This window comes from Mus pahari, chromosome 4 (genome assembly GCF_900095145.1).
Source record: "Mus pahari chromosome 4, PAHARI_EIJ_v1.1, whole genome shotgun sequence".
NCBI classification, from domain to species: domain Eukaryota; kingdom Metazoa; phylum Chordata; class Mammalia; order Rodentia; family Muridae; genus Mus; species Mus pahari.
This window is the reverse complement of record NC_034593.1, coordinates 85,750,313-85,765,569: the sequence shown is the minus strand read 5'-3', so window position 1 is coordinate 85,765,569 and position 15,257 is coordinate 85,750,313. Positions and strand designations below refer to the sequence as shown.

Below are 15,257 nucleotides of genomic sequence, written 5' to 3'. Positions count from 1 at the left end.
AAATCCGCCTGCCTCTGCCTCCCAAGTGCTGGGATTAAAGGCGTGTGCCACCACGCCCGGCAAGAATTTGTATTCTATCTTTTAAACATTTCTCTCTTTCTTTTCTCTCTGTCTCTCTCTCTTTTTTTTCCATTTAGGAGTGGGGTGAGGGCATGGTGCTTTTTCAGAGTCTCACTAAGTAGCCTTGGCTGTCCTAGAAATTGCTATGTAGTCCAGGGTGGCCTTGAACTTAAAGAGATTCACTTGCTTTTGCCTACTGCCTGCTGGAATTAAAGGCCTATACCAGGATACCCAGCACTCAACATTTACTTCTGAAAACAAGTAACCATTGTGGAAAATACACTTCATGCCGATTCTCCCAAATAATTTCTTTTTGCTTGGCTTTCTGATGGCTGAAATTCCTTTTTTTTTGGGGGGGGGTTGTTTTGTTTTGTTTTGTTTTTCTGTATAGCCCTGGCTGTCCTGGAACTCACTCTAAACCAGGATGGCCTCGAACTCAGAAATCTGCCTGCCTCTGCCTCCCCAGTGCTGGGATTAAAGGCGTGCGCCACCACGCCTGGCTCAATGGCTGAAATTCATGTCAGTATTTTATTTCACTCTGTTAAGAGACAGAGGCAGGAAGATCTTTGTGAGCTTGAGGTCAGTCTGGTTTATATAGTGAATTCCAGGCTGTCAGACCTACAAAGTGTGACCCTGCTCAAAAATGAGGTAAATAGGGCTGGAGAGATGGCTTAGTGGTTAAGAGCATTGACGACTCTTCCAGAAGTCCTAACAATACCCAGCAACCACATGCTGGCTGACAACCATCTGTAATGGGATTTGATGCCTTTTTCTGGTGTTTCTGAACAGTGTAGTCATATACATAAAATAAATCTTTAAAAAAAAGAAAGAATAATAAAAGTAATTCCAGTTCTCTATATCTTTCCTAAAATGCTTAGTCATGTATCACTATTAGAAAATATTTATTTCTTTTTGTTGCTGTTGTTTTTTGAGACAGGTTTTCTCTGTATAGCCCTAGCTCTCCTGCAAATCATTCTGTAGATCAGTCTGGTCTTGAACTCAGATATCCACCTTCCTCTACCTTCACAGTGCAGGAATCAAATGGTTTTGTTTTTTGTTTTTGTTTTTTAAATATTTATTTATATATGTAAGTACACTGTAGCTGTCTTCAGACACTCCAGAAGAGGGCATCAGATTTCCTTATGGATGGTTGTGAGCCACCATGTGGTTGCTGAGATTTGAACTCAGGACCTTTGAAAGAGCAGTCGGTGCTCTTAACCACTGAGCCATCTCACCAGCCCCCCAAATGGTTTTGTTAATCACTGCTAGCTTACTAATGCTCCATGTGCCAGAATGTATATGGTGTTCCATATTTACTATCTTAGTGGGAAAGTTAGAAACTGGAGATAAAAATTCACCTTCACAATTTTAGAATTGGACTCCTCTGTACATATGGCATAAAAAGATACTATATAAAAAAGGCTTGTAGTCTATTGTAAAATCTTAATTAAAATTTCACTACTGCTGGGTAGTGATGATGGCACATGCCTTTTGATTCCAAAACTCAGGAGGCAGAGTCAGGTGGAGATCTGAGTTCGAGGCCAGCCTGGTCTACAGAGTGAGTTCCCGAACAGCCAGGGCTACACAAAGAAACCCTGTGTTTCTTGAAAAAAACAAAGAAAAAAAACCTATCGATCCCATAAAACTTCAATATTTACACATGCTGACTTGATTTCAAATCCAGCCTAGTCTCTATAATGAGTTCAGGCTAACAATGGCACAGAGACCCTGACTTAAAACCTGAAACAAATATAAGTTTAACCGTTTCAGAATTTGTGTCAATTTAATTTGAACTACATAGGAAAATTTATTTTGCTGTGCTGAGAACTGAATTAAGGGCCTTGTATATGTAAGATAAATACTCTGTCACTGATCTACTCAGCCCAAGGAAACTTATTTTTAGATTTTAATTAAGAAATAATTTATAGGTTAGGTATATTGCTGCACACCCTTAATCCTAGCATTCTGGAAGCAGAAGTAGGCAGATCTCTCTAAGTTCAAGGCCATCCAGGGAAACACTGTAAGACCCTGTTTCACTTGATAATAATTATTATTACTTATTGCTAGCCATGATGGTACATGACTATAACCTAGAACTTGGAAAGTAGAGATGAGAGGATCAGAAATTCACAGCTGTTTTCAACTTTGTAGATAATGCATGCCAGTCTGGGATACAATAAACTGTCTTAAAAAACTCATAAAATCAGAACAAACTACTAAAATACTAATTTAAGGATGGTTTAAGAATACTTATAAAACTAATACAATGTTTTAAAACACTTAAATTAATTTTTATAAGTTAATATGTGATATTAATGTTAATGACTGAGTGCTAATTTGTTAAACCTAGTTGGCAGAATTTGTTTAGTATTAACTGCATTAGCTTAAATGAATTGAAGATTGGACTTTAAAATATTCAAATGCAGCCGGTATGGTAACCCATTATATTTAATACTAGCAGTGATACGCTGTCTCTACTGAATTTAAGGCCAATCATTTGCTACATAGAAAATTCTAGGACAACCAGATCTACATAGTGAGATCCTATCTCAAAAATACATAAGTAAAATATTTAAATGTGGGGCTGGTTAAGAGCAGTTAAGAAAGAGTATTTGCTGTTCTTGCAGAGAAGAGTTTTGTTCCCAGTACCTATATTGGGTGGCTACAGCAACCTGTACCTTTAGTTCCATGAGATCCAATATAGACATCTTAAGACATATGCACACACATGTATACATCCATATAAATAAATAAAAATATATCTTTAGACTATCCACATGTTCACATTTTTTAGTAATCAAGACTGGTCTATATGAAGTTAGTTTAAATTACTGTCTTACTACATGATAACTACTGTTGTATCTATAGAGAAGGGAAGAAGAGATGTGAAAGACTTACATATTTCTTCTGTAAAGCATCATAGCATCCTAGCATCCTAAAGAAAAAGCCAAATATATTTTTTTAATTTAATACATTTTCAGGAACTAGTTCTTTTCATAAATCTGTATATTTACCTTTAGAAAATAAAATAATTATAGCATCTTTTTTATTATCTACCTTAAAACTAAACAAAATAAAACAAAGAAATGGGCTGGAGAGATGATGCAGTGGTTAACAGTGCTCACTGCTCTTGTAGAGGCCTTGGGGTTTTGTCCCAGCACCGACAAGATAGCTCACAACTGCCTGTAACTACAGTTGTGGGGTCTTTCCCCTGCTTTTCTTGGGCATCAATCTGCACACACACATGGTATACTTACGTGCACTAGGGCACATAGACTTAAACAATTTTTTAAAACTTTAAAAAAGAGAAACCATTCAGGCAGTGGTGGTGCAAGCCTTTAATCCCCTGCACTCAGGAGGCAGAGCCAGGCAGATCTCTGTGAGTTCTAGCCTGGTCTACAGAGTGAGTTTCAGGACAGCCAGGGCTACACAGTGAAATCCTGTCTCAAAAATAAAAAAATATTATAAAAGAAAAACAATAACAATGAAGTAGAAATATGGAGATGGGAGGATAGAAGGGAAACTATAAAATATCTGACAGTTATTTGTACAGTTATAATAAAAATGAATCCTATTTACATGGAGCATGAAATTAAAAAAATTAATACATAAATCCAAAGACCTGAAAACATGGTACCCAGAGCTAAAGGGTTAATCAATAAAATTTGGTTATATAGTGAAAGTATTCAACATATAAAGCGTGTGATTAGAAAAAGAGTAACTCTCTGCCTTTAGGTATTCTTTTACTTACCACTTCACTAGCTGTGAAGAACCTGGACAATTTTTATCTTCTTTCAGAATTTTGACACAGAGATCTTAATGAAAAATGAAATAACTATATAAGTAATTATAACTAGTAGATTTAATTAATTAGTTATCTTTATTTGCCTTGTGTCCTGTGTGTAGGTGTGTGGGTACACTATGTAAGTGTGGCACATGGGTGGCAGCCAGAGACTTTTGGGAGCTGGTTCTCTCCTTCTACCGTGTGGGTTGTGGGGAGTTAACTCAGATCATCAGGTTTGATGGTAAGTGCCTTTAACAGCCGAGCTATCTTGTCAGCCTCAACATTAAATTTTAAATTATATTTTCTTTAGCTATGAATTATACGTATATTTTGAGACAGCATCTCATTATGTAGCCAAGGTTGGTCTTGAACTCATAATCCCCCTGCCTTAACTTATCTAGTATTGGGATTACACAAGTGTGTACCACCCACCTGACTCATTATAGGCATATTATTAGTGGCAGCTTCCAAATAATTGGTACTCTTTACTATAAAATGATATCATAATGAGTAAAGATTTAAGTGGGTGGGTAGGAATTTTACTATTTAAGTGGCTTAGTTGGTAAGTGCTTGCCTAACATTCACAAAGTCCTAGGCTGAATCCTGAGCACCAACTAAACTGGGTGTGGTGGTACATGTCTATAATCTCAGGCCTCAGGATGAGAGGCATTGGGAACCAAGAGTTCAAGACCAGCCTCAGCTATATAACCAGTGCAAGGCCAGACTGGACTACTTAATACTTTGTCTGAAAAAATGGGGGCGGGCAGAATAGTGCACAATATTAAGAGTACGGTCTAAACTCCCAGAGGTCCTAAGTTAGATTCCCACCACTCAAGTGGCAGTTCACAGTAATTCTGGTTCCAGGGGATCTGATGCCCTTTCTGGTCTCCAAGAGCACCAGGCACACACAAGGTATACATACATACATACATGGAGGTAAAACAACAAAATAAATAAAATAAATTTAAGAAAATTTGGATATAATTTTTTCATTCAATAATTTTCTGATAGTCTTAGAATGTTTGCTATGAACTTTTTAAAAAAGATTTATTTATTTATTATGTGTAAGTACACTGTATTATATGTAAGTACACTCCAGAAGAGGGAGTAAGATCTTGTTACAGGTGGTTATGAACCACCATGTGGTTGCTGGGATTTGAACTCCCAACCCTTGGAAGAACAGTCGGGTGCTCTTACCCACTGAGCCATCTTACTAGCCCCATGCTATGAACTCTTATTCTACTGAAATATTTTGTAGCTAGACCAAAAGTTGACTCTCAGATAAGGACTGTGCAGAGGCACAACATGTAACATACTGAAAAGGTCTGAAAGCACCTCTCTGTCTCAGATTCTTTAGTTCATAAACAGGGTTAGCTATTTCATAAGACTGTAGTATGTTTGCTAGTTTGACACGTTAGCATTATCCAAAAGAAGGGAACCTCAATTGAAAAAATGACTACATAAGATCCCACTGTAAGACATTTTCTGAATTAGTGTTTGTGGGTGGGGCCACCCTTGGGTTAGTGGTCCTGGATACTATAGGAAAACAGGCTGAACAAGCGACGAGGAGCAAGCCAGTACGCATCACTTGTCCATGGCCTCTGCACCAGCTCTTGCCTTCAGGTTCTGGCCCTGCTTGAGTTCTTGACCTGCCTTCCTTCAGTGGTGGACTATGATGTGGAAGTGTAACCCCACATAGCTTCTTCCTCTCCAACTTGCTTTTGGTTATGGTGTTTCAATCATAGCACTAGCAACCCTAACTCAGACATTTAGTATATGAGTTGATAAGATAGTAATCGTAAGGGCTGGCAAGGTGGCTCAGCGTGTAAGAACACTGCTCTTCCCAAGGTTCTGAGTTCAAATCCAGAAACCACATGGTAGCTCACAGCCACCCGCAATGAGATCTGATGATTTCGTCTGGTGTATCTGAAATCAGCTACAGTGTAATTATGTATAATAATAAATAAACCTTTGGGCTGGAGCAAGCAGGAAGCAAGGATTGAGCAAAGGTCCTAAAAGATTCAATTCCGAACAACCACATGAAGGCTCGCAACCATCAGTACAGCTACAGTGTACTCACATAAATGAATAAATAAATCTTTTTTAAAAAAGATAGTAATCATAACATAGTGGTTGGCATGTTGTCCAGCATATAGTTGGAGCACAATTTTATTCACATACCATTTATATGCAAAGAAAGGAATAACTGTAGTATAAACTAGATGTGTTTTACTTCCTTTTGGGAAGTTTTGTTGCTGTTATTGTTGTTGTTTTATTTTGTAGCCCTGACTACCCTAGAACTCTATATGTAGAACACACTGACTTCAAACTTAGACATTCGCCTGCCTCTGTCTCCCAAGTATTGAGATTACAGACATGGGCCACCACATCCAGCTTAGGACTTTAATTTTTGACATAGGATTGAAGTATCTCAGGGCAGGCCTCCAACTTGCTATGAAGCTGAGGATGATATTGAACTCTTAATCCTTCTAACTTAACCTCTCAAATGCTGGGGGCAATACATGTAGTGGTTTGAATAGGAATGGCCCCTATAGACCATGAGTTTGAATGCTTGGCCATAGGGAGTGGCACTATTAGGAGGTGTGGCCTTGTTGAAGGAAATATGTCACTGTGGGGGTGGGCTTTGTGGTCTCCAATGCTTAAGCTATGCCCAGTGTGGCACACAGACTCCTGCTGCTGTCAAATCAAGATGTAGAACTCTCAGCTACCCCTCCAGCACCATGTCTGCCTGCATGCTGCCATCCTTTCTGCCATGATGATAATGGACTAAACCTCTGAACAATAAGCCAGACTCATCTAAATGTTTTACTTTACAAGAGTTGGCATGGTCATGATGTCTCTTCACAGTAATGAAACTAATTAAGACACCATTCCTAGCTGTGTTTTGCTTCTTTAAAATTGCATAAACACATATGATGCCAGTATAAAAGTTTTAAGCAACATTTAAATCTGTTTACTTCATTGTTAAAGGCCTAATGTTAGGTAAAGTTATGTTACACTTGCAAAATTGAGGGAAAATTACAACTAAGTAGTTTTTTTTTTTAATTTTTTTTTAAAGATTTATTTATTTATTATATGTAAGTACACTGTAGCTGTCTTCAGACACTCCAGAAGAGGGCATCAGANGTAGAGGCTGACTTAATTTGCCCCGCACTAAAAAAATTGGTTTTTTAAAAATTTTTTTTATTTTTAAAGATTTATTTATTTATTATATGTAAGTACTCTGTAACTGTCTTCAGACACTCCAGAAGAGGGCATCAGATCTTGTTATGGATGGTTATGAGCCACCATGTGGTTGCTGGGATTTGAACTCTGGACCTTTGGAAGGGCAGTTGGGTGCTCTTACCCACTGAGCCATCTCACCAGCCCACAACTAAGTAGTTTTGAAAGTATTTTATATCCCTAAAAAAATATTTAAGTGCAGAAGATGTAGCTCAGCAAAAGAGCACATTTTTAGCATGTATAAGTCCCTGAGTTTGATCCCTAGAAAAAACAAACAACCCAACCTGTATATGAATGTGGTTTTATACATTAAGAGCATAAAAAAGGAAACAACCTAAGTTGATTGGTATGGCCATACAATGGAATATTATTCATAGTGAAAAGGAATCAATTATTAATCCATGTTACATCACTATAATAAGTGAAAGAAGTCAGCAAGAAAAAACATACTGCATGATTCCTTTTATGAAAAATATCCAGAATAGGTATATTCACTGAAATAGAAAGCAGTTCTTAACCTAGTTAGGAAGGTTGGAGAGGAGATGATTTATTGTGAATGTGTTTGGGGGGGCTGTGGTGAAATTTTCTAAAATTATGATGGTAATTGCATAATGCTGTGAGTACTGTATCATTGAACTATATACTTTGGTGAATTATCAGGTCACGTGAATTACATCAATAAAACTACTACAAAAAATCACATTCTCTAAGTAAAGAACAAAGAAGGTCCTAAATATTGTAGATTACCATCCAGATATCTTGTCCCATAAGCACGTTCTGGAAATATTCCTCTCAAATAGGTGATGCAAGATACTGAAACAGCTAGGAGCCTCTTCACAAACATCAAAGACTGATGCTCAGTTGATATCTTATTGGGAAATACCAACGCACTCTAAAATTCAAGGGAAATTAAAACATTTTAACAACATTTATTGAAAACAAAGCTTCCATGAGCTTAAAAGCATAGTCTAGTTTTGTATAAGCACAGTATTTTCCTAAATAATTCTCCAAAATCATCATCCCCAAAAAGTTACTGCAAATTATAAGGTGCCGGGGTGTGTTCAAGGTTAACGTTCCACGAGTAAAGCAAAATGTGTTTAACAGTTATAAGCATCCTTGAGATTTTCGGGCATGGTGGTGTAAGCCTTTATTCCCAGCACTTAGGAGACAGAGGCAGTTGGATCTCGGTGAGTTTGAAGCCAGCCTGGTCTACAGAGCAATTACCAGGACAGCCAGGACTACTCAGAGAAACCCTGTCTCGATAAACAAACAGAAAACCAAGAGAAAGAAATGCACTTGAGGGGCTGGTGAGATGGCTCAGTGGGTAAGAGCACCCGACTGCTCTTCCAAAGGTCCGGAGTTCAAATCCCAGCAACCACATGGTGGCTCATAACCATCCCTAACAAGATCTGATGCCCTCTTCTGGAGTGTCTGAAGACAGCTACAGTGTACTTATATATAATAAATAAATCTTTAAAAAAAAAAAAAAAAAGAAATGCACTTGAGGGCTAGTCAGCAGTCAAGAGCATTGCCTGCTCTTGAGGAATCAGGTTTCATTCCTGACAGCCATACAGTGGCTAACAGAATTTTACTTTTGTCTCAGGGGATCTGACAGCACTGTTCCCACATAGTACACAGACATACATGCAAGCAAACCACCAGTACAAAATAAATAGGAAAAAAAAAGCAGCACTTTGAGCCATGGGTGGCAGCAAATGCTTGTAATCCCTGTGCTCAGAAGGCAGAAGCAGGTGGATTTCTGCAAGCAGAGCCTGGTCTACATACAGAGTTCCAGGACAGCCAGGGCTTCAGAGTAAGATGCTATCTAAAATAATAAGTAATAACAACAACAATAATAAAGAGAAAAACAGCCTCTTAGATAGAATTTCCTCTCCTTAGTGGCACAGTTCTAAGTATTCACTCTCTTCATGAACAGCAGCTAAAAACCATTATTAGGAAAAGAACCCCCTAGAACAAAACATGATCACTGGGTTCATACACAGATTGCTGAGTGAAAACAAGCAGGACTCAACCTTACTTGCACTTTACAACTGTCACCTTTGGTTGGTGGGAGCTCCAACGAAGGCGATGCCACTGAATGACAACTTATGATAATATACTAAATGTTCAAAAGAATTCTACATTACTTCTTTCCTTAAAGAATGTCCTAAAATAATTAAAGCATCAAAATACTTGACTCTTATAAACAATAAAATATTTACAACTTCAATTAACAAGAAACTCAGTTAAATTAATACATATTAAGTCATAAGAAATCATACCAAGGAAGCTGTCCTCCGCAACTGCATAGTGGCCATCTTCCAAGAAATATTTTCTTCAAACATGTAACACAAATATAAATTTTAATTTCAGATTTAATTTTTATCTCTAAAATTTTATCTTATTACATATGGGATTTTTATCCTAATAAATTTCAAAATTTTACTTAAAATGCAATCTTTAAAAAGTCAATGTAGCCAGGCAGTTGTGGCGCATGCCTTTAATCCCAGCACTTGGGAGGCAGAAGCAGGCAGATTTCTGAGTTCGAGACCAGCCTGGTCTACAGAGTGAGTTTGAGGTCAGCCAGGGCTACACAGAGAAACCCTGTCTCAAAAAAAAAAACAAAAACAGAAACAAAAAGATAAAGTCAATGTAGCCAGACAGTGGTGGCACATGCCTTTAATCCCGGCACTAGGGAGGCAGAAGTAGGTAGATCTCTCTGAGTTTGAAGCCAGCCTGGTCTACAGAGGCAGTTCTAGGACAGCGAGGGCTACACAGAAAAAGCCTATCTCAAAAAATAAAATGTCAATGTATTGCTCCAGAGTGTAGTACATGCCTATAATCCTAACATTTAAGATGCTGATGCAAGAGGATCAGTAGTATTTCAAGTTTATCCTTGGTTGGTTAGAAAGTTGTAGTCCAAGCAAGACTGTCTGAGACCTTGTTTTTTTGTTTTTTTGTTTTTTTTTTTTATTGGGGGGGGCGGTGCCTGATAATTTAAAAATAATTAAATATTAAAAATAGACAAATCAGATGACTCCTTTATTAGGCTCAGTATGCATTGCTGCTCTGAAACTATAAACGGGAAAGACAGGAGGGCACAAGATGGTTGAGCTGGAGGAGCTTGCCTCCAGGCTGATGATCTTAGCTGGTAGGAGCAACATGGCAGAAGGAGCAAATAGATTCCCATAAGCTGTCCTCTGACTTCTACACATGCCGTGGCATGTTCACATATACTACCCTCCCTGATATGTATCGAAAACATTTTTGAGGTCAGGAGAAAATACTATTTTAAAAGAAAAATGTTTTTTTTCTCATGTAGCCAAGAATGATCTTCAACTTTGTTTTTCTTTCTTTCAAGGCAGGTCTCTCTCTGTAGCTCTGCTGTCCTGGAACTCTCTCTGTAGATTAGGCTGGCCTCAAATTCTGAAACCCACCCGCCTCTGTCCCTGCTTTGCCAGTACGGGGACTAAAGGAGTGAGCCACCACACCGGGTTTCATCTTAAACTTGTGATCCCTCGGCCTCCACCTCCCCAGTGCCATCACGCACCATTTATTTTCAAATTTTACTTAATTTATATTTTGAGACAAGGTCTCACTGTGCAGCTCTGGCTGGCCTGGGACTTACGCTATGTAGCGCACAGTGGCCGAAATGCCACCCACCTTTTAATTCTCTTAATGACTGACTCTGAATGGTTTACAGCTATCTTGGCAAACCCATTTAAATTTCCTTGCCCCCTGGTCTCCATTTTGTCTGTTAACATGAGAATTCAACTAGAAGTCCGCACAAAATAAGAGACCAGGCCCGGCTGGAAACCGTTAGCTCCATGGCGACTGCCGGCTGCCCGCGGCGCCCCCTCAGGACCCGCTCGGACACAAGCACACAAAAGTCTCTCAAATGTCTGCTGTTCAGACCGTAAGGAACCTGCGAGGGCGAAGGGCCACAGAAAAGAGACTAAGGAATGACAAAAATGAAGAGAACCAAGCCGAAAACAAGCTTTACGCACCGCCTGAGAGACGCGTCCGGCAGCGACAGGCAAGAGTCTCGAAGTGCGGCGCTCTGGGCAGCACGTGCGCAGTGCGCATGCGCCTCAACTGACACCGGCACGTGGCGCACCCTCTGACCTCAGGCCAGATCACTGTTCCCGCCAAGAGCTGCGCAAGGCCTGCCGGGAGCCAGGCTCGCCGCCAGGCTTCAGCGCCGTACCCGGCAGGCCAAGGCCTGACCGCGGGCAGGTCGCTAGAGGTACAAAGCCTGCCCGGCACGGCTGGCTCCCAGAGACCCGCGGTGGCCCCACAGCCCGGTGTGGCTGTTTCCTGCTTTAGATCTTGTTAGTGTTAGATGATTGTTAGATTTTCCGGTTGCTGTACAGTCCGCTCATCCAGTTAACGATGCCTCTGTGGAAATCAGTCGTCTACCTGTCTGCTTACTTAGGCTTTTCTGTTTGTTTTCAAAGCTGAAATGTGGCGGCGCACGCCTTTAATCCCAGCACCCGGGAAGCAGAGGCAGGCAGACCAGCCTGGTCTGCAAGAGTGAGTTCCAGAACAGCTAGCACTACACAGAGAAACCCTGTCTCCGGGAGAGAGAAAAACAGAACCAAACCCAAAACCAAAAAAACCAAATAGTTTTTAATTTTTAGTGTGTGTGTGTGTGTGTGTGTGTGCCTTATGACATTCGTGTGGAGGTGAGAGGACAGTACTTGGGCATGCTCATGCCGCAGCGTAAGTGGTGGTCAGAGGGTAACTTGAAGTCGGTTCTCCTTTCTACCATGGGGGGGAGGTGTCTCAGGAATCTAATGGAGCCGCCAGGCTTGGTAGCAATTACTTTTACCTGCTGAGCCCTCTCACCCGCCCCAATATTTTTATTTTTGAGAATTATTCTATATAGCCGAGGTTGGTCTTGAATGGCCATCCTGCCAACTTCTTGCTCCCATCTTCCATGCTACATTTACAGATGTGTGAGTGTGAGTGTGTGTGTGTGTATATATATATCACAAGTATATATATATATATATATATATATATATATATATATATATATATATTTTAAGATTTATTTATTTATTATATGTAAGTACACTGTAGCTGTCTTCAGACACTCTAGAAGAGGGCGCCAGATCTTGTTATGGATGGTTATGAGCCACCATGTGGTTGCTGGGATTTGAACTCAGGACCTTCGGAAGAGCAGTCGGGTGCTCTTACCCACTGAGCCATCTCACCAGCCCATGTATATATATTTTACACACACACACACACACACACACACGTATACCTGGGGACAGTGGATAGTTCTGAGAATAATTTGTCTCATTTAAAAACAAAATTAAGTTTTATTTTTGAAATGGTAATTTTCAGTACTGGCCTTCAAGTTTGTCAGGCTGTCTAAAGGACCACCAGCCCTGCTTCATACAAGTGTTTTGAAAACACAGTTCCTGAAAGGACCATGCAGAGACTGCCCCACCCGGGGACCCATTCCACATACAACCACCAAACCCAGACACTATTGCATATGCCAGCAAGACTTTGCTGACAGGACCCTGATATAACTATCCCTTGTGAGGCTATGCCAGTGCCTGGCAAATACAGAAGTGGATGCTCACAGTCATCTATTGGATGGATCACAGGGCCCCTAATGAAGAAGCTAGAGAAAGTACCCAAGGAGCTAAAGGGGTTTGCAACCCTATAGGAAGATTAACATATGAACTAACCAGTACCCCCCAGAACTATGTATCTAGTTGCATATGTAGCAGAGGATGGCCTAGTTGGCCATCAATGAGAGCAGAGGCCCTGGGCTTGCAAAGATCATATGCCCCAGTACAGGGGAATGCTAGGCCAGGCAGCCAGAGTGAGTGGGTTGGGGAGCAGGGCTGGGGGAGGGTATAGGGGACTTTCAGGATAGCATTTGAAATGTAAATGAAGAAAATATCTAATAAAAAAAGTAAAGAAAAAAAAAAAGAAAGAAAGAAAACATAGTTCCTAGGCTGTTGAAGTGGCTCAGTGGGTAAAGGCAGTTTCTGTCAAGCAGGATAGACTGAGTTCTATTCCTGGAATCCTCAAGGTGACAGAAGAGAATCAATTCTCTAAACTGTCCCCTGCCCCTGACATGTGCACCCTAGCACGTGTACCTACACAGGCAAATGAATAAATAAATGTTCCAGAGGGAAAATGATGTCGGAGAAGGCTCATGGAATCTGGTGCTGGCGTTGGCGATTTCAGAGTCCCCCACAATTCAGTAAGAAGAGCAATGAAGTCTAGAAGACTAGAATCTTGTTTTCAGGATAAAACATGGTAGAGATCTTGCTCTAGCATTTTCTCATGCAGTCTTCTCATGTTTATAAATTTCTATGAATTTTCAAATTCAATGTCTAGCACTCCATTGCTTTTGTAAGAACCTTGTGAGAGAGACACTACTCCCTCCTGTATTCTCTCTTCCTCCTCTCCCCATGCTTTCCCCTCCTCACTTTTCTGCTCTTTTTTGGGGGGGAAAATTTTTATTAGATATTTTCTTTATTTACATTTCAAATGTTATCCTCTTTCCTAGTTTCCCCTCTGAAAATCCCCTATCCCCTCTCTCCTTGCCCTGCTCCCCAACCCCCCCCTTCTTCCTGGCCCTGGTATTCCCCTAATACTGGGGCATAGAGCCTTCACAAGACCAAGGGCCTCTCCTCCCATTGATGACTGACTACATCCTTTGCTACAGATGCAGCTGGAGCCATGCGTCCCATGTGTGTTTTCTTGGATTCGTGGTTTAAGGTGTTTTTTGTTTGTGTGCTTGCTTTGCTTCTTGTTTTTGGGACAGGGTTTCTCTGTGTAGCCTTGCCTGTCCTGGAACTAATTTTGTAGACCAGGCTGGCTTTGAACTCCCAGAGATCTGCCTGCCTCTGCCTCCAGAGTGCTGGAATTATAAGCATGTCTCACTATGCCTGTCATTTTTCATAACAACTTTATAACAATGTTTTCTTCATCAGAGTAGCTAGTGCTCATCACTAACATAGCCTTGCTCATGATAGGGTATAAATGTTATCTAAGAACGACTTGAAAAAAATCATTTGTGACAATAATAGAGATTTGAAATGACAGATTTTATTAAGCACTTTGGGGCTATCATGTTACAAACGGTTATTAGAAAACATTAGACAACAAAAATGGGGACAGACACTGATAGAGCTCCATCTACAGTACATTCTAGTTTACAGACTTTTCAGAGAGAGGTAAAGTTATAAAGCAAACAATCTGTAACCTAGTTAGAACAGTAACTACACACTGATCACGACACACCTGGCTCCTCTGGATAGAGCAGGCAAGTTAAGTTAGAGTAGATTCCATCTTTGTGACTTGTTAGAAAAAGAAGAAATGGTTTAGATTTCTGGGTAAGAGCAATAACTAGCAATCCCGCAATGATTTTTATTATTTCTTGCCATCCGAATATATCCTTGATCACCAAAGTGAATGCCCCAACTATAAAAAGAGAAAAAAATGCAAAATTACAAAATAATATATTAAAACTATGTTTTATCTCTTTGCTTCCCCTAAAACATTTACATTTACACATCTTTAATCAATCAATCAATTTATTTATCTATTTTATTTTATCTGCATTGGTGATTTGCCTATATGTATGTCTGTGTCTGATCCCTTGAAACTGGAGTACAGATAGTTGTGAGTTCCATGTAGGTGCTGGGAATTGAACCCAGGCACTCTGGAAGAACAACCAGTGCTCTTATCCACTGAGCCATCTCTCCAGCTTTACATACATATATATATATTATACAGGGCCTGACTACATATCCCTGACTGGCCTGGAACTTTGTATGTGGACCAGGCTGGGTCACAGAGATCCATCTGCCTCTATTTTCTGAGTGCTGGAATTAAAGGCTTCTTTTTAGCTTTTTGTTTTGGTTTTGCTTGTTTGTTTGTTTTCATTTTGTTTAGACAAGCTCTCTTTATATCACCCACTCTGGCTGCAAGTTCAGCAGTTCTCCAGCCTTGACTTTCCAGGCCTGCAATTACAGGGGTGGCCTGCCACACACACTAGTTCCATATTGTTGAACATACTTATATTTAAGGTCAATAATATAAGATCCATCTGTGCTTTCTAGGCATGTCTTCTGCAAGGAAAGAGTATATTATTTGTAATATTCCATCTCTAAATGGTTTTTTTTTTTTTTTT

General features: G+C 39.9%; 2 protein-coding genes across 4 annotated transcripts in view; both read right to left on the bottom strand.

Moving 5' to 3' along the window:
• Hormad1 (HORMA domain containing 1) overlaps positions 1-11,141 on the bottom strand; it is a 31,202-nt gene extending 20,061 nt beyond the window's left edge. For 2 of the 3 annotated variants that reach the window (XM_021196236.1, XM_021196238.1), the window contains exons 1-5: positions 11,086-11,141; positions 9,370-9,422; positions 7,835-7,979; positions 3,812-3,875; positions 2,959-2,995 (exon numbers count right to left, since the gene is read on the bottom strand). In XM_021196236.1, the coding sequence (XP_021051895.1) occupies positions 2,959-2,995; positions 3,812-3,875; positions 7,835-7,979; positions 9,370-9,405 (282 nt within the window). In that variant the 5' untranslated portion in view covers positions 9,406-9,422; positions 11,086-11,141. The remainder of the gene's footprint in view (positions 1-2,958; positions 2,996-3,811; positions 3,876-7,834; positions 7,980-9,369; positions 9,423-11,085) is intronic. The other variant, XM_021196239.1, reaches the window with a different exon arrangement.
• Positions 11,142-14,150: 3,009 nt separating this feature from the next.
• Ctss (cathepsin S) overlaps positions 14,151-15,257 on the bottom strand; it is a 29,427-nt gene continuing 28,320 nt past the window's right edge. The window contains exon 8 of the mRNA XM_021196504.2: positions 14,151-14,545. Within this exon, the coding sequence (XP_021052163.1) occupies positions 14,446-14,545 (100 nt within the window). The 3' untranslated portion in view covers positions 14,151-14,445. The remainder of the gene's footprint in view (positions 14,546-15,257) is intronic.